This window comes from Camelus bactrianus, chromosome 1 (assembly GCF_048773025.1).
Source record: "Camelus bactrianus isolate YW-2024 breed Bactrian camel chromosome 1, ASM4877302v1, whole genome shotgun sequence".
Classification (NCBI taxonomy): domain Eukaryota; kingdom Metazoa; phylum Chordata; class Mammalia; order Artiodactyla; family Camelidae; genus Camelus; species Camelus bactrianus.
In genome coordinates, this window is record NC_133539.1 from 55,731,968 (window position 1) to 55,759,840 (window position 27,873).

Consider the following 27,873-nt stretch of genomic DNA (forward strand, 5'->3'; position numbering starts at 1 on the left):
CCAAGACAAACAGCCAAAGCTTTTTCATATTTTACTACAGAGGTACTTCCGATGTATTATTAGCTAATATATAATTTGTAAACTGCTGATTCAGATCCTACACGTACAAAATCATTTTACAAAAATGCTCTAAAAACTAGGAGACAACCTGTTGTCTGCTGGGCTGTCCCTGGAAGGCGTCTCTGGGCAGTGGCCCCCACTGCAGAGAGGCAGCAGCGGCACCGCGGCCACTCCCCGTCTGACACTGTCCTTCTGCCACCTCTTCAGCCCCAAGCTCCCTGCGTCCTGAGTCTTCACCTTTCTCCCCCTCCTTCAGCCTTTTCCTCACCTGGGACCCACCTCTTCACAGGTGACCACGTAGGATAAATGAGTAACAAAATATGTCTTCATCCTTTCCTCCCCTGGATGAGAACAATTCTGGTTCTCTGGGACATTCAGCAATCTTAATTTCCCAGGGCCTTTTTTGTCCTAGAAAATAGGTACCACTTCAAACTTAAATCTCCTTCCACCAGAGTTCTCAATTAGCCTTCAGGGTATCTATGAGTAGCCCTTCGACACTTGGTCCTTCAAGGATCTGCATTACACTATTCAACCCTCATGATCAAAACAGCCAAGAAAGCTGTCTTGTTACAGTTGTTTCACATTCCGTACCACCAGGAGCTCTGCTAAGAAAATACAAAAAAGGAGAATTCAGCTCAATAACTGGCTGCAACAAGTTCTTCAGGTGTGCTACTCGGGGAAGTCTAGGCAAATTATTGCAATCAGATATTCAGTTCCTCCAAACGGCAGCAGAAGGTCCTGGTCATGGGCCAGACCAGAAATCCACTGTGATGTTGATATATAAAGGATTGTAATCCACAGAGAGTAATTTGTAATCACAACTGCTCAACCCATCTGTTTTCCAGACTTGTGACACCTGATGTAAGAGCTTCATCCTAAAGATAAAACGAACAAATGTGAACAATAAGATAACAACGTAATATCCATTGCCACTGCTTTTTGCCTTGCCACAAAGTCTGGCAAAAGCATCTTTGCAAATTATTGCCTTTGTTGGGTTTCCTACTGCAGAAGTTTATTTTCCCCACCTAAGGTAATGGACACCAATGACAGCCTGGTGTTCACGGGTCTGTGTAAGACCCTGAGGACCATTGATGAGAAGAGTGCTGTACGCAGTTAGCCCCAGTCTACAGGACAGAAGGACATACAATGATCCATGTCATCCACTGCTGACAGGTCCTTTGATAAGCTTCAAGGGATCTATGAATCCTCCCAGGTTACTGGGACAACTTCATGTCCGCAAGCAAGGAGGGGACAGAGCTTTCAAAAGAGTCTCAAACAAAAATATGAAAACAAATATATGTATGTACATGCACGACTGGGACACTGTGCTGTGCATCAGAAATTGACACATTGTAACTGATGGTACTTCAATTTAAAAATTTTTTAAATTAAAAAAAAGGAAGTCTCAAACAAAGTTAGACAGTATGCAGAGAAGGCTGAATGAAGCGGCACCTAACTTCATAAGGGACCCCGGGAGGGGTGGCAGAGAAGGTAAATGTGACCAAGGCTTAAAAGAGAAGAAAGTCACCAAATGGAGAAGGTGAGGGAAAGGACACCCAGGAAAAGAGACCTCCCTGTGCAAGACACATACATGCCTAATAGGATGCATCTGAAGAAGAAGTAATTGTGTGGCCAGAGCCAGGGGATGCAGGGAGAGGGGTGGGTGGTAAGCTGAACTGGTCTCTAGGAGCTTAGCAGTGAAAAGCACACATTTCAATTACAACAACAATGTAGATGGAGACCAGAGGCATAAAGTTGAGCTAAATAAAGTCAGAGGAAAATACTACAGTGTGGTTTCATTTATATAAAACTGAATAATATGCAACACTAAACAATCTTTTGTATAGGGACGCAAACACATGGAAAAACAAGAAAATCGAGAAACAGCAGAAATAATTATAATTATCACCAAAATTCAGGCAAGTGTTACCTCTTGGGGTCGGGGGAGGATACAGGATTAGGAAGGGCCACACAGGTAATGGGCAGAAACTGGCTAGGGGACACCGCCAGTGTTCATGGTATCAAAGACTCTTCAGCCCTTTCATACAGTTTGTAAGTATTCTTTTGTATCTACTCATTAATTACTTTTTTTAATTTAAAGAGAAAAATGCACACCTATAGGCAAAGACTCAAAAGGCACATGGAAAAAAGAAACAGTGTTTTGTTAAAGTGGTAAAGGGTTAGTTTTGGTCCTAATAAACGGGCTAAAAGCCTTTTAATACTGTTTGAAAATGTAGACTCTAACAAAAAGGCAAAAGCCCTTTAACACAGTTTTAAATTTTAGGGAAAAAAAATCAGAACAAAGAAATGCAGATTTTTTTCAGTCATAGCCCCTAAAAGAACTAGTTTATCAGTCAGGATTCCTAAGTGAAAAGGTTAATTCCTGGAGCAGGAAAAGTAGGTGAGCCTAGAACACCTCATCACACCAGAGCCCAGGGAAAAATAGCTCTCAAAACCACTGCAGTTATGTCAAAGGATTCAGGAGCCAGCTTCAGGAAGAGCCCATTCGCCAAAGATAAGACAATCTGAGCAGCAAAAAGAATGTTAACTCCATCCAGAAGGATGGGGAGAACATCACCTCATTCTGAAATGATAAATCAGTGCTGATTCTTTCCCTTTTTATCCTGCCTTTTCTATAAGAACCATTTCCCAGGGCACTCAACAGATGAGGAAGGCACATCAATTCTTTGTGGGAAAATCTATCTAATAAACACTAGAAGGAACGATGGAATATCAGAAGTTTACAATCCCTACTTGAATAATACATTTAGGCAACGATCACCAATGGCTGCTCAAACCACTGGGCGAAAGACTGATGGGGACCCTCACGATGACTGGATGGAGCCGACAACACCTGAACCCACAGATGGACTCTGTCACCACCAACATGTGCCCAGATGCCACGTCCTCTTCTTGGGGTACAAAATGAGATACATGGCACCACTGAGGAAGTGCTCCTGCCCCAAAACAGTACCAGAATGAGTGTTAAGTCTCCAGACTGAAGGTCCTATTTACAAGGACACGCAGAGGTCAGAAGCACAAATTAAGTTACAGCACAGGGATGCAGATGGCAAAACCCATGATGTAGGAAATCTCAGACAAATGACCTGGTTTATTCAATAAATAAATTACAAGGGGAAAAAAAGGAGGAGGGGGGAACCTACAGATTAAAGGAGACTTCAAAGGGAGCATCTAAATGTAATCTGTGGACCTTGTCTGATCTGAATAAGCCACCTGTTAAAAAAATTTTTTTAAGCATTTATGAGATAATTAGGGAAATCTGAACACTAACTGGGTATTTGATGACAATAAGAAAGCACTGTTATTTTTATTTAAGGTATGACAGTGGTATTACTGTTCTTTTTTTAAGGTTTTTTCTATTTTAAGAAACACTGAAGTATTTACACATGAAATGCTGTGATATCTGATTTACTTCTCAAGAAGCCCATGAGGGAGAAGAAAGTGGGAGAGAAGAGAGACCAGGAACTGATAACTGCTGAAGTCGGGTAGGGGCACGTGTGTGTGAGAACTCAACACCCCATTTCCTCTGCTTTTGAGTCTGTTTGAAAATTACCTTAATAAAAAGCTCTGAACACCCTACTTCAGGATGACACCTGCACCCCAATGTTCATAGCAGCACTATTTACAATAGCCAAGACATGGAGACAGCCTAAATGTCCATCAACAGATGACTGAATAAAGAAGATGTGGTATATTTATACAATGGAATACTACTCAGCCATAAAAACCGACAACATAACGAACGCCATTTGCAGCAACATGGATGCTCCTGGAGAATGTCATTCTAAGTGAAGTAAGCCAGAAAGAGAAAGAAAAATACCATATGAGATCACTCATATGTGGAATCTAAAAAAAAAAGCAACAAAAAACAAACAAACAAAGCATAAATACAAAACAGAAACAGACTCATAGACATAGAATACAAACTTGAGGTTGCCAAGGGGGCAGAGGGTGGGAACGGATAGACAGGATTCCAAAATTGTATAACAGATAAACAAGATTATACTGTATAGCACAGGGAAATACACACAAGATCTTATGGTAGCTCACAGAGGAAAAAATGTGACAATGAATATATATATGTTTATGTATAACTGAAAAATCGTGCTCTACACTGGAATTTGATACAACATTGTAAAATGATTATAAATCAATAAAAAAAGTTAAAAAAAAAAAAGCTCTGAACAAAATAAACGAGTTCATCTGATCAAATTCAGCATAGTACTATGGACAGGAGAAACCACACAGGGCGCCTGCCAGGCATGTGGATCCAGGACTTACCGTTCTATATTCACCTCATTGCCTTGGTCTCTCTTGTGGAAGATCATAGTATATTTACCCACTGCAAGCAGTGGCCGGATTATTTTCATTTTATGAAGCTCAACCCTGGAAAAATAACAGGGATTTAAAAAAAAGAAAGTCTATCCCACTTACCTACCACTAGGCACTTAAAAAAGAATCATCAGCAAAAATTTACACACATGTGCACATACAGAGTCACACATATCTTGACTATGGGGTATTAAAAAAAAGAATTTTTTTATAATGTTGGGCCTCAGACAATAAGTCCATAAAAGAATCACATTGAACATTTACTACTGGGGTACAAAGAAGATGTGTCACTTTACAGTTTGTTGTTTTCCAAAAACAACTGAGAAAATACATTTTAAAAAACATGACAAGTAGGCGAATCAAGTTTCTTAGGATCCTTAATTCACTTAGTGCTTCCTTCTTTGACAAAGAAAGTAATGATTGTTAAAGGTCAGAATCTAGGTTCAAATCTAGACTTTGTTGCTTACAACCTTGGTGAGTCAGTTCATCATTCTAGGTCTAGGTTTCCTCACCTGTAAAATGGCAACAGTGCTACAGAGTTGATCGGACAGGCTCAAAGGAGACCGTCCTTGGGGAGCATGCTTTGCAAACTCTAAGGTACTGTATAAGTGCAAAAAGGGTGGTGCCTGTTGCACAGGTGAGTAAATAAGTATTCAGTAAAGAAATCTCAACCAACTTTCATGTACCAATCAGTTGGTTTATCCAGAGCATTAGTCAAGAACCACTCTGGATGCCATGATGTTCTCATCAAATGAAAGCAAGACTTGGGGCTCCCCTTTCCCTTGAAGCTGAGGAGCAACAGGAAAAAAGAGAGTGAAGATACATGATCAGTGCAAAATTCTACTAACCATCCTATCTGGGCAGAGAAGTGGGTTTGGGGAAGATGATGGGTACCGTCAACCCCTAGGCTTTGCTACTCCTGCCCTGAAACCTTGCAGGCACCCTCGGTCCACTTCCTAAGCCACGGCCACAAGGGCTGCTGCTAACGGGCTGGCCCGTGAAGCTGCCCATCCCTATGGCCGTTCCCATGCAGCCTTTGGTCAGGGAGACCCCTCCTGTCAGAAACATTCCAGAGACTCTCAGCCTAGACACAGGAAAAAAGATCAACATGGAGCCCTGGCTTCTTCATGCCGAAGCAACGAAATATCTCCGGTAGTCACAAATCTATTAATTTCAGAACCTCAGCTGAGAGATTTCCTTTCCAAGAGGCAACAAGAAGAGGAAAGGGGTCTCTTAATAAAAAGGCCTTGTTATTACAAGTCTGAAGATCCTGGCCCCCAGCTCTTGAATAATTACTTATGTCTGGGAGCTAGGGATACCCACAACCATCTGGCCACGAAACCCAAGTTCAGGAAAGGGGGCTGACAGAGGAGACCAGACATATCTCCGGTGGATTCCCCCAAGCAGAAAAGAGTCCAAGAGAATCTGAGAGTCGTGCCAGCAGCTCGGATTCAGGCCTGGGAGTCAGGCCAGCAGCTGCTCCCCCAGCGTGTGGGGCTGGCTCATGTAGGAGGACACCCTGGTCTGCTTCAGGGCACGCAATGCCTCACAGGCTGCTAGCATTCCCTGCTCCACACATAGGGAACTGCCAGGGTCGCCTAGAGTCTGAGAGAAAACATAGGCTTCTAACAGGCCCTCTGGCCACTTTCCTCAAATTACAGCTTTGCAGACACCCTGCAGTTTGAGACTTTTCATTCACTGGCAAGACCCTGTCTCAGTAAGGAATATCCACTGACAAGTCCACAGAGACCTCCATCAACACTCCTGGACCCCAAACACCCACAAGCCAGGACAAGATCACCTTCCACCATTTCTAAACTGTCAGTGGCAAAGAACAATTTGGGCCACCCTGCCCTCCCCCCACTCCCTGCCACCCCTGAAGCCCAAGTCGGAGCCTCATGACCTGCTGGACTGGCATCTACAGAAACCATACACACCCACTGCTAGGAGAGCCCCGTGAAGGGACATGTCTCTGTTGTTCACCTGAGTCTGAGGTCATCGTCTTCGCCTCCCCATCCCCAGTAGTTGTTAGAGAATCCATTCACCTTGAAAAATTGCTCTCGGCTTAGGGCAGTAACACCCCCAAAATATCCACTGTAACGTAACCTGGAGCCAAAGAAAGGAGAGAAAAGACCATTAGCACAAAGCCCTTTTGTTCTCCACAGAAGCTTCAGAAGTCTCGCATTGCAGGGCTGGCATTCTAGGACACTTTGAAGACTGTGCACTTTCATCCATCCACTCCTGCTTGACATCCACCTCCCCACGTTCCCGGCCTTTTGTCCTCTGTCTAGACAAGTGCTCACATCTGCTCACTAAGCAAGGTGCCACCCACCAGTTATTGTTAATGTTTGTGTGCAGAGGTCTACCTGTAAATGTGCACTAGAACATCAGATCTGGATGATGGATTTCATCTCATGGGCCAATCAAATGAACAGTAGTGGCTGCTAAGGGTAGTAGGTTAAGAAGGATTCTGAGGCTGCATCCAGGTTCAGCATGTGAATGTCATAATGAAAATACTGTTTTTTTGACTTTTACTTTTTTTAGAGAGAGAGTGGGGTTGAGAACAGAAGACAGCTCCTGTACATACTTTGAATGTAAACCTCCACCTTTGTGCATGCAAATCTCTATCTCAGAGTCTGTTTCCTGGAAAACTCAACATACCTCAATAACCCCGAGGTTTCTGGCTTGGGCAACTAGGTAGGTGACGGTGCCTTTCACAAAAATAGGATATACAAACCAATAATTAGGTTTTGAGAGGAAGACAATAAATTATGGTTCGGATAAGCTGAATTTGAGATACCCTTGGGGCTTCTGCCAGTGGCAAAAAGGATACAGGGTACAAGTTCAATACAGAGGAGTGGCAACAGATACAGCTTTTGAAATCAGCTGCCAAGAGGTGGTACCTGAAGGCATGAGACTAGGAAAAAACTGCCCAAAGACAATGTAGTAAGTGAAAAGATAAGAGTACAAAGGGCAGAGCTGGGGAAATACCAACAAGGAAAAGGGGAAAGAGAAGAGGTCAACAGGTGCCAGTCAGAGAGCACTGCCCACTCATACAGAGCTCATGGATTACTAAGAAATAAAGACATGCCTTGACTAGAACACTGTAGCAATTCAGAAACGCAAATGAAGGCAGCCTAATAACTTGGATGTTACCGAATAAAAAGAGGTTACTATATGGAGGATCTCTAACTTTAACTTCAGTTCAAAGCATTCCAGGACTAATTAAATATTTCTGCTTTTCCAGATAAGGAGAAAAACCAAAAGGAAAGCTCAGTAAACATGTAGACACTTCCTATGTAACAGGTGGAGTCCCGAAGACTAATCTGTAGCTCAGCTGTTCATTTCCATGCTCTGAGTATAGACATGGAGGACACTGTTTAACCCATAATGGAAACTGATTTACTTATATACCTCCAACCTAAAATTCTGGAAAATGACAACCCAAGACAACCAAAAGGAACAAAGTGCTCAGAAGGCAGCTATTACTGACCAAGACGGCCACTGCAGCGACCTGTTGCTATGGTTACTGGACTCATCTGACAAGGAAGGGATTCCTAAGCTACCTGACAACCAGCAGCCTCATCAGGACACTGAGTAGAATGACTGTCCAGGCATAACCGGCCACGCACCAACCAGAGGCCACCAGGAGGGAAGCAGCACTGGTGCTTTGGTAGTGATCCACCACATAATGACTATACGCTGTGCAAAACGGCTGACTGAACACTGTAATAAGTAGGCCCTGCCCTCCCACAGTGTATGATCTAACACAAGAGGTGAACATGATCGGGGTTCTGAGGAAGGAGATGCCACATGTCAGGTCAGGGGGCCTAGGAGGATTCAGACAGGTAGAAAATGGGGGAACTTCCGGTGATCAGAACTCCACGAGGAAAAGCAAAGAGGGAGAAAAGTGCAGGCCATCTGAGGAGCACCTGGAAACCAGTCCAGCTGCAGTGGGAGGTGCAGGAGACCAGTTGGAAGGAGAGGTTAAAGAACTCTCAGTCTCTCAAGTACCTCTTAGATGGCAAATGTCTACGTGTTTATTGATCTCTGCTTCTGGTTTTTCTTATCTAGAAAATCATGAATATTTGATTGGCCCTGAAACAGTTTTATTTTTAAAGGGCTGTAAGGCCCAAGGGTGGGGAAAATGTAGCCATAAAGTAACAGTAGAGTCCTTGTAGAAAGCTGGCAGTAAAATTTGCCACCAGTTGGTACCTGACCCACAACCAGTGGGATAAACCAGATTTATTTCTGTCTTCATCAGAGTCTGAGACAAGGTACTTTAACTTCTTCCCTCTGCATGTGTATAAAGTGAAACTACTTCTTGCACTTAGCATCATACTCGCGGGGCAGTTGTGACAATGAATAGTGTGCTGACCAAAGCTCTGTGGCGCAGGGACACACGGCTACCAGCAGGGGGCAGACACTTCAGCTGCCTGCAAATGCACCTGCCAGCAGCTAGAGGAACTTTGCCCAAAGGAACAAAGTAAAGTGGCCAAGGGCAACCCCTACATTACCTATGCAAACCTCCTCTGGATCACAGAAGATAAGGCAGTTTACACTGATACATATGATAAAGTAGAAAAATATAAATGACAAGCCAGGACCAGAGGAAAACTGAAATCAGATAAAAGATTCAAATAGGAAACATTAGAACTCTGATCTGCAAATAAGATTCTTTTCAGTTTCTAAAAGATGACCATGGATTTGGCTTAGAGCTTCTTGCCTCCAGATCAAAAGATGAGACACATTCAATCACCTGGTTCACATTAAGAAAACCGCCAGTTACTCAAGGAAGACAAAGGCTTCCTGGTATCTAGTTACAAAAGAAACATCTGGCCGGTTATAATAGTAAGTTAAAACAGCAGGATTCATACAGGGGCTGTTTTCAGTCACACTGAAGTTTCACTCAAAATCGGTTCCCAGCAGAAATGCCCAAGACTTCATTTTCTTGTGGTCCAGCTTAATGCAAAGATAAAATCTAGAATCCCAAGAAAAGGCCCGTCCTTAATACGATCCTGTGTATTCACACTCCAAAAATGAACAACAACAAAAAAATCCCAAGTGGTCGTCATTTCTGACCACAGATGTTTAGAAAGCCTGGGTAATGGGAAGTCATCGTCTAGGTGAAGGGTCTGAAGCACAGGTATTCTGGATTGTAGAGAGTGACACCTCATCACCAACAAGTGAGCAGATGGTTGGCATGCTTCTGAAAATACCGAGGTACCAGAAAGCAACACCTCCAGATAATGATTAAGATCAAGTTCCCCAAAGGAGAACATCCTGAGATTCTCTCCCAGGCCCTTCCCCTGCCCCCCGGCCCCAGTGCCCGTGGAGTAAGGAGGCAGGAACGTGGCATCTTCCCTGAGCTGCTCCATCCCACACACTACAGGCCACCTGAACTGAGTTTTCTCCTGTCACTCTCTGGCTGTAATCATGTATCAGCAGCTCCCTAATTCCTTCCACAGGAGCCCAAACTCCTGACCAGACTGAACAAGGCCTGCAGAATCTGGCTGCCGTCCACCCTCACCTCTTGCCTCTCCTCCCTCTGCCATCCCAGACGTTCATTCTGCAGCACTAACAAACTACCCATACTTCCCCCAAAACTGTGCCATGATCTCCCTCACTTCCATGTCTTAGAACGCTGCCGGGAAGCTGCCATTGACTCCACAAGATGAAGGGGTCATGTTCCCTGAGCAACAGCTTTAAACCCTTCCCTAGGTGTTTCTTCAAGATGGGGCGCTCTCACCCACTGTAGCTTATTCCTATTATGTAGCTTTGTTTATTATATCCCACACCTCACAGCGGGGCTGGGCTTAAAGTCAGTACCTGAGGAAAAAATCACCTGTGGGCAGTACTAATCTGGGGAATCTCTTAAACAATCCAAAGTGGGAAACCTGCACAAAAAGAACAACATGGAAACCAAGACCAGGGGAGGTATCAAGAGATTCACAGTTTCCATCTGGTGCTCACTTCCCAGAATAGACACTGGTGGAATCTCTTGTATTATTTTACGGTTTTATAGTTCTCTCTCCTCTCCTCTCCTTGTCATCACCAAATGCTTCCAGTTGAATCTGCAGAAGCGAAGTATAAAACGGACACACCTCCACCGCAGGTCTGTCCCCCACACCAGCACACCACAGGGAGCTGTGTGAGGGCAGGCACTCAGCCTTATTCAGATTGCTCTCAGGGCCCCTAGCTCAGTAAGCACCCCACATAAGAGCACCCACGAAGGGCAGGGCTTGAGGGAAGCGGACAGGTAAGTGTGCACACATATAAGCAAACACGCAGTTTTCCTTGTGGAGAATTTTCTTGGTCACTGTTTTCCCTCAGTTGTTCTTGAATAGCAGCTGGCTTAAAACAAGGTGGAAAAGCAGCTCCCCCTCCCCTGGCAGGAGAGGGGCCGGAAACGAAGACAGGTGTGATGGGGCCAGGCTCTTCCCACAGCGGCTCTGAGAAAGAGCTTGTCCTGGGTGTCCTGGCTCCTGAGCAGACTACTTGATGGATATGCCGTCCCCACTCTCCCTCCAAAGCCTGGAAAGATGCCACTGTCTGCAAAGAGTCCCACAAACGAGGCCTAAACGTTGCCCTCGGGGGCACACTCGCTGCCTCCCGGAGGCAGAAGTCAGGGTTAGACAGATGAGTCACTTGAGTTCTACTCGTTGCAGAGCGCTTGCGAAAGTTCCACCAGGGAGGCAAGGCAGGTGAGGCAACGCTTGGATTATTTTCCCTCTCCTGCTCACTCCCTTCCGTCTTTGTGATCCTCTGCCAAGGCTGTTGTAATTTCTCTAATTCCTGTTTTGAACTTTAGGTGGCAGATTATGGACCATTTTTCCTATTTCTCATTTTCCACAGACACCCCGGACACCGTGTCTGCACAGCCTCCTCGACCCAAGCAAGCCGTGAGCAGAGCCACCTTACCTGTACCCAGTGCTGTTCCTGCCAACCACCAGATGCTTGGGCTGGTCCTCACACTTGTAAAGGTTCAAATCATTCTCGGGCACCAGGTCCACATCATGGAATATAAAGCAGTCCCAATTTTCTTCCTTGAGAGCTTCTAGATAGCCCACATTCAGGAGTTTGGCACGATTAAACTTTTTACTTCCAGCCTATAGATAAGGAAATTAAAACCTGAGAAGCTTTAAAAGACAAGATCTGACACTGTGCCCTTCTTCAGCGCAGATGCAGGAGCTGGTATTATCCTTGCCAACTCACAAAACTATCTATATGACATGAAAACAGACCCTTTGTTTTTCTCCTTACGTTTCATATAAACTTATATTCCATAACCTAAAAACACCTTGAAATGAGGAGTTGCTGTTTAATGGGTTTAGAATTTTGGTTTTGCAAGATGAAAGATTAGCTGAGATGAGTTGCCCAATACTGTGAATACACTTAACACTACTAAAGTGTATGATAAAAATAAGATAGTAAATTTTACGTTATGTGTATTTTACCATAATTTTTAAAAAAAACCATAGTTTAAAATACAAATAAAATAATTCAAAAAAATTTTTAAACATACGTTTATTTATTCCATGTAAAACTACAAAACCTGTCTTACATACGAGTCATGTCAGTTATCACTGCTTCACTGTTCGACTCTCAGCTAATCTCAACCTACCCCATGGAACTAATTTACACTAAACTTCTAAAAAATATAGCTTGCCAGAAAGGATCAAGAAATCTTGACCTACACACAGAAAAGGTTACCGCCAATTTCCAAAGCTACTTAAAAATCTTGCGGAATCACTGTAACAGAATCCTGCTTTAACACTTAATGGAAGAAGCTAATCCTCACAGTGGCCTTACTGGGGTTTGCCATTGGGTAAGAAAAGAACACAAATCAACCAGTACTCTAATCAAAGCTATCGTAATGAAAAAGTGTTTTACAGTATTAATTTTTTCATGGCTCTTAGGATCAAATTCCTTAAGAATAAATTCCAGTTCAATGAACAGTTTATCACAACAAAAGTACAGGCAGTTCTCAAAACTCACCATAGCATTTTCCTAAAAAGAGTTAACACAAAGCAGACATATTTTTCCATTCATAAAAATATTATATGCTGGCAGTTGCTACCCTGAGTAAGAACTCTGAATGACTAATAATGCTAAAAACAATTATGAACCAATATAATAGTAAAATTTTGTTTCAAATCCTTAAAAAAATGGGCATAGATGTACTATGTATACACACACTGATTTTCAAGAGCCTCAGTTTTTATAAAGTATACACTGCAAAGCTGCATCCTTTGACTTGTCAAAAGTTTTCTTGAAACAAATATTACCAGTTATAACCAACATTAGGCATGTAGTTAATGATTTTGCTTGCATTCTAAGCATTTGCAAGGATTGAGAGGGAATTATTTGGATGGCTCATGATAATTTGGAAAAGCTAGCCATGGATATTTATGTTGATATCTTATTTTTCTTTCAATAAATGTTAGTATCAAGTAGAGGCATCTGAGATCACCACTCCACCTAGAGCTCACCTCCTCAAGAGCGACCTGCACTTTTACTCACTGTGTTTCTACTAAATCATGTGTTTCTACTAAATCATGCTTCTGGAGGCCAAACAAGAGACTCAAAAAAGTGAAAACTTAGCAAAATGCTTTACATAATAGTGGCAAAGTTAAAGGCAAAAAGGTGGAGACAGTCATAGAATTCCATGGCAGTTAACACACAGTAATCGGTCAAATCCTCTGTCTAGATCCCTACTGAATAGCCATGTTCAATAACAAAACCCAATTTCAGCATCTCATCGTGGCTAAGTTCCTGAGAGAGAGGAAGGAGTGGAGGCAGAGTCCAGTCTGCCTCCCGCACTCACCTGGTGGATGATGTAGACGCCATACTCCAGCTGCTGCCTCTGCAAGAAGGGGTGAAGGTGTTTGAGCAGGTACAGCAGGTGCTTCTCTCTGTTGCGATGTGGAATGAGGATGGCGACCCGCTGCGAAGCCCTGCACTCCTCAGGGTGATACCGGCCTCTGTGCACTTTGGGGTTTTCTGCCTGTACTTCCTCCAGAGTGAGGTCTGGTTTGAAGACGAGCTTGATCTTGCCCTCTACAGTGAAAACAGGACACAGGAAACGATAGGACCGAGCTCACCAAGGGCTGATAGGCTTACAGGAGTAGCACGTCACGCACTTCGAATGTTGCCTGGCATGCAGTAAGCGCTGTATGAATGTGGGCTTTTATTACTTTAAAGCCTCATTTGGTCATGAACCATAACCACAGAACCATGTGACTCAGGTTCCTGGCTGCAAAAGCAGGCACATGACATAGAAGAACATTCCCTTGAGGCTGGGGAACGAACCCTGGCTCTATGACTCATCAGTGAGTAGGAGATCCACTCTGTCCTGATGGGCCTGGGGAAGAGCAGAGGCCAGGGCTGGGTAACTTCAAATGTGCTCTCACCTCTTTTCCTTCTCAAAATTCCAAAGGAGGGTGAAGTCTCTTAAAAACCAAGAACATTCCACAGAATTGAGCTCTCAGACAAGGCCCTTTCCCCTAAGGTCCCTCCAGAAGCTCTTGGGAGCTACTCTAACTCCCTGAAGGTAAAACAGAGAAAGGAAATAGGAAGTGGCCTCCCCACCTAACGCACCAGTAACAGGTATGTGCCACAGTGCAAGGACTCTCCCAGTGTTCCACGGCAGCAGAAATCCGCAACGGGGCATCTGCTCAGCAAGTCTAGACACAGCCCGACTGAATGAAACCCGAGGACCATCCATGGTAACCAGTCTCATGCAAGCTTTTGAAGATAAGGCTGAAGCCATGGACCCTCCCGTTTGATCTGAATTAACAGGGACAACAGACTGGTAAGAGAGGAGGCAGAGCTCTGTTTAGGAAACAGAGCCACACTTTTTAAAACTCCATGTGTACCAGTCAGGCTATAAAATCTCAAGATGCCTGCAAGTTGTGCTACCCTCTTCCGAGCAAACCAGTCGCCTGCCCTTCCTCTGTTGTCACTGTGTACTGCTGCACGTGATCATCCCCTACATGGGCTGCTTAGACCAGGCTCTAGAGTCTGTGAAGTGGCAGGAGGACTCTGCCCCACAGTGCCAAGAGCAAATGACTGCTTCCAGCCACCTAAAACTGACCTACAAGAAAAAGCCTTTCCTGAAGGGTCTGCACACGAGACATGGAGCCAGCAGGCAGTAATGCCCTAGAAACAAACAGTAAGAAAAGGAGTTACAATGAAAGACAAGCTACCAGAGCTGCTGGGAGACAATGGGGCGGCTGTTGAGACAGTTTCCCGCGTAGCCTGTTCACAAACCCCATCATCCAAGTGAACCTGACCATGTCTTGGTTCTTGGCCCCGAAAGAGCCCCACGTAACAGGTCTGACGTAAACCAGTCCCCCTGCTCACTTTCTCACTGTTCTAACTTTTTACGAGCCTAACTTTCCAGTGCCCGCTTCCACTCACTCTAGCAGCCTCCCTTACTGCCTCCGTGACATTTTCTCAAGTTTTGTACCTCCTTGGGTCACCAACGGCACATCTTAATTTGTCACTACTTATGTCACCCTCTTGATCCATACTCAGGACTGACTGTGTCACTGCCCATCTGTTTTTACAGATGCATTTGTTGTTTAAATATGTTGAGAGGATTTTGAACAAGGGAGATGATACAGTCAGATCTGCATCTCAGTAACTCATTTTCCTAGCTCAACTTGTGTAATTTGTGAGCAGAACAATTTCCCTCCACCAAACACTCAGGAATAATGTTTTTGCTTTTCTGTGACTGAGTAAAGAGAAGCAGCATTCCAACATGAGCACAGTTCAAGTCTACCATGCAGTTAGGAGAGAGGGTCTGCAGGTTTTGTTCAGCTTAGAGCAAGAAGCCTCCGCAGAGCCCCAGACTGCCCCACAGAGAGCTAGTTAAGTGTCCGCAGAGAGCCACCTCTGTAGGACCAGGGAAGGGCTCTGGACTTCACAGAGCTACAAAGGACCACCCTGCCTTCATCCTGCCTGTGTGCTGTCTCCCAGGGGAAAAAGGCGAATGTGGGAACAATACACTGATCAGCAATCAAGAGAAACAAAACAGCAGTCAACAGAAACAAAGCCAGGCACACAGGGAGCATAAGATTACTCTGGGGCAGTCCCAGAAATCTCCCTGGGAGAGAAGTAACCTAAACTAGATTTTTGATGACTAAACAGGATCCACCAGGCAGACATGGCCTGAGGAAAGGCATTCTGGAAAGACACTCAGAGGACTATCGGGGGAATTATGACGTCTTAGATGTCTGGAGAAGCAGAGGTCTGACTGAACCTCTGTGGGTTACATGTAATATTGCCGTGGAGCTTTCCCTCTCTAACTAAGGTGCTCCCTAAAACCAACTTACTGTTCATTTAGATTGAAAAGCAAGACATCAAAGAGGAATCAAAATGGACAACGTACTTAAGAAATAAGCACAGTTTTACACTAGGAAAGACAACACCGAAAACATACTGTCCTATCCCTTGACTCCATACTTTGCACCAAGGGGATGCTAAGAGATGTGACCCGATGGAGGCTTGGATGTGCTGGCACTTCTCCACCTGTGCTCGGTAGGTGCCAGGAGAACATGCCCAGGCCAGCCTGCTGGTGCCAGGAGGAGAGTGAGACACTTGGAGCAGAAACACCAGCCTAGATCAACTGACCCCCAGTTCATCACATGTGCCTACTGACATCTGGTGCTGAGACTTCTGGGGCTGGATGGTAAAACTGGGGGTGTTCATATAATTAACACTATACATCAGCAACAGACCCCAGCTCACCAACATAGTGTTGAGCAACAGAAGCCAGACACAAAAGAGTACATGGTGCATGTCTCCAATTATGTAAAGTTCAAAAACAGGAAAAATCTAATGAATGGTGTCAGCATGTTGAAGTCAGGGTAGTGACTCAAAGAGGAGAACTTCTGGGGCTCTGGAAACATTCCATTTCATAATTTACATGCCGGGCACACAGGTCTATTCATTTTGTGACACCTAAGTGAGCCGTACACTTCTGACTTTTGTACTTTCCTGTACATTTGTTATGTTTAGAGAGTTTGTATGCTACTTGTGAAAAAGAAAAAATTAACACTTACTGAGGTATGGAGACACAGAAGGGCAGCTGTCAAGGTCTGCTTTTTTCACAGACGCTTCATCCGTCACAGTTCCTTTCTTCCCCGAAACGTTACCCTTGTTGAAATTAGCCAGGAGATCCTTTGCTTTGGAGATCTTTTGAATAGCACCCACAAAGTAGTAACTGGTGGCCCACCCAACCACTGTCAGGCATAAGGTGAAAAACAACAGGAATTGGGATTTGTAGGAAAGGTGGAAAGTCACGTTGAAGCTCATGTCTTTTATTATCTGAGCAGTGGGTGTGTCTCGGTCTTGCTGCAGGCAGGAAGCTTCAAGTTCAGCTTTTCCAGTCCGACTGCAAACCTGATGACCAGGGACAGTGCAATGCCTGCTCTTGCTCGGTAGTTCTGCTCCAACGATCTCTAAAATGCAACCACAGAGACATGCTATTTCAAATGGAAATCCTAGCCTGAAATGATTCACATCAGCACAAACTGAAAACCCATCCCCAGCCAATCCTGACTTACAGTAATAAGAGTTCTCCAACAAAGATTCAGAAATTTTGGAGGTAGACAGTTCCAACCATCACAGGTAGACAGTCCCAACCACTCTCTCCGGGCTATTAACCCAGCTGTCAGTCAACCCAGAAGAAAAGCCATTTCCGGATGTTGCAGAGGAGGAGAAGGCAAAGAAGAGACAGGCAATGCCTCCCCAGCTCTGAACTGGCACAGCCTCAAATTCAGCCCTGATGGTTCGCTTCCTTAGTTGCCACTTCCTGGCACAGCTTTAAGAGAAGGTAACGACGTGTGAAATCTTGTTCCAGAGCATGTTTTGACCCAAAGAGAAAATAAGGGAAAAGACAAAGCTATTTTTGGAAGAGCTAGAAAAACATTTTCCTTTACAGCAGCAAATGAAAAACAAAGGATTTTTCAGTTATAAACTTTATATTCACAATGAGGCAGAGGCACAGGGCACATCCCAGCAGGTGAGGGAGCGGGCAACAACACAAGAGAATGCCCACGCAGGAGGTGGCACAGCTGCGACAGTAACGGGTAGAACTACTGCACAGGGTTTAAGATCTGGGGTTTGGGTTTAGACAGAAACTACAGCTCCACCACACATCAGCTACGAAACCCCAGCCAGTCACTTCACTGAGCCTTGGACTCATCGTGAAGTGGGGATAAAAACAGTACCTTCCTAGAGAGGACACTGTGGGACTGGAGGACCTAATACACTAATACATAAAGTGTTAGCCACCTGCTAATGCACAGTTAGTGCCCACTAAGGGCTGACCGTCACTGCTGTGACTGTCATGTTATTTCACACTGAATGACTCTGGTCCAGGGGTGACCACCAGGCAGACACACTGGGGGCTGCCAGGACCACTGCTCTGTATTCCTGTCAGGGGATGAACTGCCATTCTGACTTCATACGTCAACAGCACGTAGTGAGAGAGCACGGATTCACCTCAGAGAGGTGGCTATGCTCTCAGCTAAAATTCAGTGAAACAAAATCCCAGTTTCTGAGGCCACACAGCTGAGGGCCCTCCCTGGACCATGGTAAATGTCCTAAGGTGACGAAGTCTACTTGGTGAGGCCCCACATCCTCTCTGCACCACCAAAACCATGTCTCTCCTCAAATTCTAAATGCATTATTAGAAGACTGTGGAAAATGCTAACGCCAGGACACTGATAATCTCCACAGCCAAACATATTCTCAATTAAACGGACAGAATGGAGACCAAACTATTTTCTGTGCCAAAATAACACAAAAACACATACAACTAAATCTTAAGTAACAAAGAGAAAAACAGAAAATAAACTCTGTATGTGCAAAACTATAGAAATAAGAAAACTCTAGAAATAAAATATAGCTGAAAGCTAGCAATAATTGTATTAGGAGTATGGGATTAGCCAGGGGTGTTTTTTCTCTTTTCTTTCATTTTTGGAATTCTGTATGATATACTTAGGTGCTTTTGTAATAAAAACAGAGTTGTTGATTTTTCAAATGAGATGTGGGGATGTGGTACTTTACTGTGAAAAACAAAACAACCTCAGCAACTCTCAAGATAGCCTCATACTTATGTAAGGTTGGTAGTCCAAAAGTGGAGCTTGAGGTGAGCCTGAGGGAAACCCAGAAAGCATTCCTCTCTAGACACAATGTCATAAACAGAGGCTAGGTTCCTGGGTCAAACGACAAAAGAAGAGTTTGACCCAGGAAGCAATTAAACAGTATGGCCTGTGTTCAGGGTCTTCTAAAGGTATCACAAGTAAGTGCAGCAGGTAGTAATAACTAACTGAAGATTAATCATTAATAAGAAGAGGGATTCATTTGTGCATTTACTCTGTGCCATGCACTGGGGCTAAACCACTTGTATGGACTTAGCTGCAGGTGGCTTAAATGCTAGAATTGGCTATAGTTTTTGATAAAAATCTCAATCTTGGAAAGTTTAGACTGGGAACATTGCTTTTCTAAGAGCTGTTTACAGAAGAATGAATGACCTGACAGAGAAACTCGCTGGCTTAAGGGACTTCTGATCAAGGAAGTACTGCAGTGTTAGAGCAAAAGGGACCAGAAACCACACACATTCCAGCCCCCTCATTTTAAAGAGGGAGGAAGTGTGTTTCAGACAGCTTTTAAAACCTACCCAACAAGTAGCAAGTTAGGAACAATCACGGACTAATATTGCTGAACTGCAGCCCATGGAATTTATCCAAAGATAAGAAACTTATAATAAAAGCAAGGAACCGTTCTTAATGATTATAGTCATCCCTCAGTGCCTGCGGGGAATTAGTTCCAGGACCCGCCTCAGATGCCAAAACCCTTGGATGCTCAAGCCCCAGAGTCAGCCCTCCATTTTGGCGGTTCTGCAACCTTGGAGTCAACCAACCCCTGACCGTGTAGCACTGCAGCACTTACTGAAAAAGCTGCATCTCGGCGGACCCACTCAGTCCAAACCTGTGTTGTCCAAGGGTTGAGTGTACTTACTAATTAGCCCTTCACGGCTAACCTTGATTCTTCAGACAGGGTGGGCTCCAGTTAAAACTAACCACTTCCCCCTTTTCCTATACTTTACTGCTTTCCTCAAAACTGACTGTGCAGGCAGCCAGCGTGAAGAAAGTTCCAGTGAGAGGTCTCCAGGGTTCCTGTGAGTAAACACCCCAGGATGAAGTAGCTAGAACCCCACCCAACTGTTTGTCAAGAGAGATCTGCCCAGCCTGTTTATTAGCTAAGTGATCAAAGGCAAACCCTCTCACCACGTTTGTCTGCCCAGCTATAAAACAATTTTAAAAATTAACTTATCTTACAATGTTTCTGTAAGAATTTAATGAGATGAGGCAAACACACCTGGTTCACTCCCAAGGACATACTAAATATTTTTTGACTCTGATTACCAATGTGATTCATGCTCCAATTTATCAGAATGCTAACCAAGATAATGCTCTCTCTAGAATTATGTAATAAAATACATATTGAATGATTTTTATTTTCTATTTCTCTGTAATTTCCTATTTATCTTTCAATGAGTATACACTACTTTTATAATTAAAAAAAATAAGGGAAATATATACAAGATCTTGTGGTAGCTCACAGCGAAAAAAGTGACAAAGAATATATGTATGTTCATGTATAACTGAAAAATTGTGTTCTACACTGGAATTTGACACAACATTGTAAAATGACTATAACTCAATAAAAAATGTTTTAAAAAAAAGATCTACTCTCTTAAAAAATAAAATAAAAAATAAAATAAATAAATAAAATTAAAAAAAATAAAGTTAATGATTTTTTTAAAGAAAGTTCTTTTTAGAGCAGGTAACTCTGGTTGATATTTGAGAAAATGGCATCAGATTGGATTTATTTATAAAGACATTTAAATAAATGAGAGGCTCTGAACTTTCCCTGAAAAGAGTTTTCTTTTCAATCAAGGCTGTCTTGAGGTGACAGGGGAATCATGATTAAAGAGAACAAATTCAGGTAATGTGAAAGAAGTTATTTTAGAGCACGACTCACCACCCTTTTCCTTTCCAGGTCTGCCCAAGAGTTAGCTCAAAACAATGATATTCTCGTAATTTTGTTTTTCCTCTTTAAATTCAACCAGTCCTTTCTGAGCACCTGCTATGTACAGGCATAGTGGTAGGCAGCAAGAGGATACAAAGGGAATTAAAGTATAGTCCCTGCAGTCAAATTTTATTTCAATCCTTTCTTAGATTTTAATGTCTATAATTTGTTTCCAAATATGCCAGCCCCAATCCTGAAAATGGGAGAATAGATGAAATAAGATTGGGAAAATACTGAAAAGTAGTGAAGCAAGGTGACAGGTACCTGAGGGTTCATTTTCTTTTCTTACCTACTCTTTGGTATGCTTGAAGTTTCCATTTAAAAAAAAAAAAAAAAAAAAAGTCTAGCACAGAAGGTAGCCTAGCATAGGTAGATCAGCATGAATGCTAGTATCATTCTCAGAGAATCTCTACACACACACATTTCTACATCACCATGGGAGGTTGAGAGAGGACACCAGGTGTCACTCTACTAATATTTACTAAGCACTTCAGTACCATGGAGAAAGGACGTGGTCCTCATTCAGTAGGAAGGAGCACTTAACTCAGCAGTCCAAAGTCTCTCAATCCATCTGGTAACCCCAGGGTGTCTCAGAGTGGGCAGGATGTGGCCCCAGGCACTTGGTCCTACTCCCTTGGGCCTCCCTGGGGCAGCACCCATGGGAAGGCTGGTATTTTGCTGCCCCCCTTCACTCCGGCAGAGTTCCTGAGAGCTGACTATTTGTAAATGTGTTGTCCCCCCTCCTTGAACCTCTAGTATCCATTCTCCCAATTCTAGCTACTTTACCTGGTTTCTGAGTGATCACTACCCAGATCCTAAAGAAGCAATACTTCTGTGAAAATTAATAAAGGGTATCCTCACCAAAATGGAGTTGAGAGGCCACAAGGAGAGATACAGATCACTTCAACAAGGACCCTAACAGGAAGAGACCTACCTTTCAACTCCGGCAGGAAGTGACACAACTTTACTACTACCAGCAGGAGGAGGAAGATTTTCTCCTTGCCTGGCAACACCTCAGCCTATGACACACTGTCACAACTCAGCCAATAAAAAGCCACTATATTTCAAACTCCCAGTTTCCTCCAATGGACATTTTGTTTCTAATAGCCTCTCTCAACCTCCCCTCCTCCTCTATAAAAGAGTTTCCTTTCCTTTGCTTTATTGGACTTGCAGGTGGTTTGCCATAGGTGCATGTTCCAAACTGCAATTCTTTGCTGCTCCAGAATAAACCCATTTTGCTTGTAAAATAACTGGCTGTTTTATTGTTTTAGGTTAACAGTTCCCAGGGCAAGGAGCAAGGATAGGATAGAAATGATGACAGCCATTTACATGTACCAGTCATTTAAACTCCGACTAAGCTTGTAATGGCTGAAACTGGAAACATTTGAGCAAGAAAATGACAGCACTGTATTTTAACCATAGAATGAAATTAATATCCATAAATCCATACTGATATAAATGACCAAATAAATGGGAAAGGGCAGCTCTTTCTCACAATAAACTTCCAGTTAATAAGGAAGCAGGAGATGAGAAAAAGTCACCAGCAGGTAAACACCACTATAATAATTGTTGAGAAAAGATCCACCAAAGGGTGCTAAAATTAGTAGGTAAAAATTTGAGGATAAACAGAGTTTTCACAGTCTTAAAGTATCTCCCCCCAAACAATTAATAGCTACAGAGAAAGACAGAAACTTTATAGTGAAGAAACCTAGCAGATATCAACTTAACCAAGTGATCAAGGTTAATATCACCAGTGATAAGGCTTATGAACTTCATGAATCAGTGACATATTGAACTCTAAAAAATAACTATATTGATACTTTTCTAAAAAATAACTTCATTCTACAAAACAACTAATCAAGACTCCTCAAAAGGGTCAAAATAATGAAGAACAAGAAAAAACTGAGGAACTATCTCAGACTAGAAGAGACTAAGGAGAAATAACTAAATGCAAGGTAGGATCCTCGATAGAATATGGGAAGAAAAAATTCATTACCAGGAGAGATGATGAAATTCAAATAAAGTCTATAGTTTACTTAATAGTATTGATAACCCAACAATGGTTATGTAAAGGGCTAAAATTAGGGGAAGCTGAGTGAATTCTCTGTTCAGTATGTGCAACTTTTCTCTATTCTAAAATTAATTAAAAAGTGAAAGTTAAAATAAAAAGTTTAAGACTGTATAACCCAAGTCAATATATGGCAGTCAAATTAACTTAATTCTCAGAGAGAATCAGTTTTTTGTATTCCTAGTACCTCAAACTGACCTGTTATATTTGGTAAATAATGAATGACTTTCTAGTTGAAATCCTTAAGGACACACAATAATCCTAGGCTACTACTAAAACAAATGTGACAAAGGAAAAAAGAAGAAAAAAGAAGACTAATAAAGAAGGGAAAAAATTAAGTGGGTGTAAAATCCCATTTGGAGAAGATTTTTTAAACTGTGAAAGGCTCACTCTCCTGCTAGTTCCTGTCGGTTCACTAACACCCACACTTGTCTCAGGGCAGAGCCCCATCTCTGATAAACAGCGCTCGCTCTGAGTCATGCCCACCACCCTCTGCTCCTCTGCCACTGAGTTTTCAAAAGCAGTGCTTCTCTTTTCTGACTCTGGGAGGAGTCGCTGCTTCGCCTGCCCCTTCCTCCCGGAAACCACGGAGCACACCAGAGCCGGGTCCCTGCCCTCGGGCAAGAGCGGCCTGATAGTCCTGCATCAACGATTTCACAAGAGTTGGCATGAAACGGTCAGGAAACATGAAATAAATTTAACTAGCAAAGGACTGAAATTGTTTTACATCCTCTATGTTATGCAGCGTTAATAGAATTCATGAGTTTCTGAAGCAGGAGTTTCACGGAGGCTCGCTGTGTACTTACGTACATTCTCAGCTATCCCGGAGTCCTGCAGTGGGGTCAGCTGGAGTTGCCTTCTGCAGTCATTAGGGGCATACCAAAGAGGAGGTTTCAGAAGGTCTGAGGGAATGGAAAAAACAAGGGCTCTGAAGTCACAAAGAGCTGAGTTCAAATCTGGTTACCAGATGCATGAATGGCTTTGGGCAAGTGACCTAATTTGAGTCTTTTGCCATTTATTTAAAAAACATTTTTCAAAATGTGGTTCCAAGAGTGCCTATAATATATACAAAGGAAAATTTGTTAAAATTGTAGATTCCTGGGCCCTACTCCAGAGCTAATGGGTCAGAACAGCTGGGGCCTGAGGCTCAGGAAAATGAATTTTTAACAAGCTCCCCAGGTGATTCTTATACACATTAAAGTTTGAGAACCACTGAAATAAGAGAATGGACCCGTAATACAATAGCTCCTTCAGAAAAGTTCATCTTCCTTCTGGTGAAGAATAGGGAGTAAGAAAATATATGAAAAGGAGATTTTTTAAATGCATTTGAATAGCTTCCGACTTCAACATTTAGAAATTTATTCTAATAAATAATCAGACAGGTAGACTATGATATTCAAACTAACATTACTAAAATAACCAAAAACTGAAAACAATCAAAATGTTAACAACAGGAGCTGATTTAATTAGTTACAGTACCTACATACGAGGGAACACATGCTTTCCTTAATGGTGTTTAAAAACTTACCTGCATAAGAAAGTGCTCACGATAGCTAAGTGAAAAAAAAAACAACACATAATGTAAAAAGGTACACAGAATATAACCCAAATTATGCTATATATGTGTGGTATGCATACCTTTCACATATAAAATGCAAGAACCACTGGTGGTTGTCTCTAAACTATAAATTTTGTTCTCAATCTTTCAACTTTTCTAAAATAGGGTTTTATGATCAGAAACAATGTTTTTTTCTGATAAAATGTTTTCCTTTAAAATATATTATAGTTTTCCTTTAAAATATATTAAAACCTAGAGATGACACAGTAGACAGAGATTATCATTTTAGTAGCAATTCATTCACACAATTTTTTAAGGAAATCTGTTCTGAAAAGGCCTCAATGAGTTCAAATCTCAAAGAAAAACCTCGGAGGCTGTCAATAACTTTCAGTGCCAGAGAACTGTGTGGTCTCTGTTTGAAATTCTAATTCCTAGGCTCCATCTTCAGAGATTTTTATTTCCAAGGCTTGGGGGTGGGGCCAAGGAATCAATGTTTTCAACAGGAAGCTAGGTAGGTTTGTGGAAACCACTGTTCATTAATGGCTTAAAAAAAAAAAAAGAAAGAAAGAAAGGAAAGAAAACCACCACTGACTTTCTTTGAATGTTTCCACTTTAAAGATCTTCAAAGAAATGGTCAGCTCTCAAGTCTTGTATGCATCTCTGGAAAAAACACATTATTATTAGCTCAGTTTAAAGTAAGTACTAAATACTTTTCCTTTTCCCCTTTCTAGATTTTTTGGCTGATCTAATAATTAAATTGAATGGACATAAAACGGATTAACAGGAGAAAAACAAATTTACTTTAATACCTATGGGATCTTATAAAAATATGAGGCTCAAAGAATAACCAAAGCAGGCAGCTTTTATATCTTTTAGACAAGGATATAAAGATATATCAAGTGGCACATAAAATATACTGAGAGAGTGAGTTTTATTGCCTTCTCCAAAATTATGTAGTCAAACAGTTCAGTACCTCTCTTTAACAGATGTTTTAAATCAGATCAGAAGTCTGATCAAAGCATGAATCTTCTCAAAAAGGTACACTGAAGGGAAGCAAAATATGCCACTATATCAGTATATCAATTATTTTGAATTAAAGTTACTTAAGAAATAGCCAGTGAAAGAAGGACATTTTCATCCTTTTGTCCCCGTGAAAGCAGGAAATAAATCTCCCATGTGAAAGGGACCCTCTCTGTACAGGAAGACATCCTTATCACAAGAGATAGGAATTCAAGATGGAGAAGGCTGTATAATAAACCTTATTACTTCCTCATTAATTCACTACCCCAAGCCCAAACTTCCTTGCCTTATCAATTCTTCACACACTTACTGTTTCCTTGTCTAAAAGATATAAAAGCTGCCTGCTTTGGTTATTCTTTGAGCCTCATATTTTTATAAGATCCCATAGGTATTAAAGTAAATTTGTTTTTCTCCTGTTAATCCGTTTTATGTCCATTCAATTTAATTATTAGATCAGCCAAAAAATCTAGAAAGGGGAAAAGGAAAAGGTTTTTCTCCCTTACAACACAAACAAGCACACAAACATTTTCAATTTCATGGGGTTTAGAGGCCAATCCTGCTCTAGAAGATAAAATTCCTAAAAGATAAACTGTGGTCAGATTAAGCATTATTTTAGAGATACATGCCAGGACTCTAGCCCACGTGCCCAGCCCAGGAGCCTAGGATAGCTAGCCCTTCACCCCTGTTTTTAAGTCCACTTTCTCAGCCTGGACCCTGAATCTTATTCATCCCTATCCAAGATTCCTTGACTTTCCTGCATCCTCAATGTTATTTCCTTTTCTTGAAAGACATTTAAAAATTTTTAGAAAAAAAAATTTTTAAACACCCTCAAATCCTCAAACCACTGTCTTCTTCCTCCTGCCTTTCATCGCCAAACGGCTGGCGAGGTCTCCCTGTGCCGTGGCCGCCCTCACGTCCTCTTGAACACTTTGCAACCTGGCACACGCCCACCCTGTTGATAACTTGCTCTCCTGAGACAACCAACCCAAAGGCCTTTTCTCAGTCCCAATTATCTTGGACTTTTCTGGGGTTTTCAAACTTAGAGTTAGACCTTATCTAGTGGAAGATCAAACACCAACAGATATAGATCGACAGACACCAGATGTACGCAGAGCCTGACTAAGGGCCAGAATCTCTGAGGTACTTTAAAATCCAGCTGGCCCTCACAACTCGTCGGCCCCTGCAGGCCCCAGGCTGGGATCAGCAGATCAGTTTCCTAGTAGAAGCCCTGGGGAAAGAGGACTCCAAGGAGGAAGGGGCTTTCTCCACTCTGATGAGCCTGGCGGGGAGCGAGATGCTGGTGGCGACCCCCGAACGGCGACGAGGGGCCTCGGCGGGTAACTCCTGGATCCCTACCTGGCAGCATGTCGCCTGGCTACCCCTCCAGCAGCGTAGGGAGCGCCGCGGTAGCGCCCGCACCTGAGCCCCGGCCTCCGCAGGCCCCCTGCCCGGCCCCCGCCCCGGCTGAGGTAGGACGGCCCTCCGAGGCGCGGCCCGCGAGCGTCCAGCCCCGGCCCGTGACCGACCCGGCCCGCCGCCCGGCGATACCACACGGTGCCCGCCGCCTCCCTCTGCGCGGAATTGCGCGTCCCGGGCGCGGGCAGAGCGAAGGCCCGGCGAACTCACCCCAGACGCGACCGCGACGATCATCGCGCGGAGAAAGGGAAGGCGGCGAGAAGCAGCCGCGGGGACCGCCCCACGCCGCCCAGGAGGAGGCCCCTGCGCGCCGGCTCCGCCCCCCGCCCGTCCCGGGAGTCGCTTCGGCCGGACCCTGGGGGCGGGTCTGCGTGTTCCTTCGCTGGCGGGGCTCCACCGACCCCGCCACCCCCAACCCCACCCTCCCTGGGCGATGGAAGGAGCACCGGGAGGAAAGACCATCTTTGGGTGATCTTAATAAAGCTTTGTGCCTACTGCGCTAAGGTCTGGGCGCTTCCCAGATGCCCCTTGATTTACAAGCATTTAGCTCACAAAGCTTTGAGGAGACACAAACCTTCCCATTTTATGAAGTAGGAAACTGAGGTTTTAAAAGTTCATAAATTTACCTTACATCACCCTAACAGGTTTCAGCTTTCTCAGCTGCAGTGTACCAAATTAACTGACTTTCCCATTTCACAAGACTATTGAGAATATTCAGTAACTAAATAGTGAGAAATCCAAATTTATTTAAAAATACACACACACACACACACCCCAAGACAGAATCATATTTATAATAAAGATTGAGTGAAAAATCATGATGGGCAGTCAGGCAGGAGAGCAGGCTATATTATCCAACACAGCCTTCCACGGTAAGTAGCAGATTCTCCAAGAACCACCCCACCCCAAAAGGAACAATCCATGGGAAGAACCAGTGCTGGGGTCACCCAGCTCTAAGCAGGAGACCAGGGGCTTGGCTGAGGGCAGATGGAAGGTCTCCGCTGGCGGGATCGAAGCAAGAGGAGACAAACCTGAGCCTTCGACTTCAAGCTAAGACTGTGGAAGAACACTAAGGAGTTTCCAAGTCCCTTGTGCCCTGGACAATGGAAACACACTTTAGAGGTCACATCCTCAATTTAATCCCATAGGATTCAAACAAATACAAGTTTCAATTTTAAAAAAATCACCAAGCACCGGAGGCCACACATAAGGACTCGCAGACCTCATACCCAAGAGATTTGGGCCCCCAAGGATGTCAGATACTAGAACTATCTGACACAGAATACAGGAG

General features: G+C 43.3%; 1 protein-coding gene across 8 annotated transcripts; it reads right to left on the bottom strand.

Annotated features, from left to right (window-relative positions):
- Nucleotides 1-18: 18 nt before the first annotated feature.
- Nucleotides 19-26,911, bottom strand: B4GALT4 (beta-1,4-galactosyltransferase 4). 8 transcript variants are annotated; one of them, XM_074364029.1, is made up of 10 exons: nt 26,793-26,905; nt 24,739-24,806; nt 24,117-24,141; nt 23,399-23,490; nt 16,482-16,880; nt 13,241-13,473; nt 11,335-11,522; nt 6,397-6,519; nt 4,363-4,467; nt 19-935 (listed from the first exon to the last, which is right to left on the bottom strand). In XM_074364029.1, the coding sequence occupies exons 5-10, from the start codon at nt 16,732-16,734 to the stop codon at nt 803-805; spliced, it is 1,035 nt and encodes a 344-aa protein (XP_074220130.1). In that variant the 5' UTR covers nt 16,735-16,880; nt 23,399-23,490; nt 24,117-24,141; nt 24,739-24,806; nt 26,793-26,905; the 3' UTR covers nt 19-802. The 8 variants fall into 8 exon arrangements, 7 of the variants coding, with proteins under 7 accessions (XP_074220130.1, XP_074220135.1, XP_045363158.1 ...); XM_074364034.1 differs by having other exon boundaries at nt 23,395-23,490; XM_045507202.2 differs by lacking the exon at nt 26,793-26,905 and adding an exon at nt 26,523-26,768.
- Between the last annotated feature and the right edge of the window lie 962 nt (nt 26,912-27,873).

Coding starts and splice junctions, on each gene's coding strand:
- B4GALT4 (XM_074364048.1), bottom strand. CDS start 16,734: ATGAGCTTCAACGTGACTTTCCACCTTTCCTACAAATCCCAATTCCTG. Junction 13,474..16,481: donor TTCTGTGTCTCCATACCTCA/GTAAGTGTTAAT, acceptor TTTTCACTGTAG/AGGGCAAGATCAAGCTCGTC. Junction 936..4,362: donor AATGAGGTGAATATAGAACG/GTAAGTCCTGGA, acceptor TTTTATCTTTAG/GATGAAGCTCTTACATCAGG.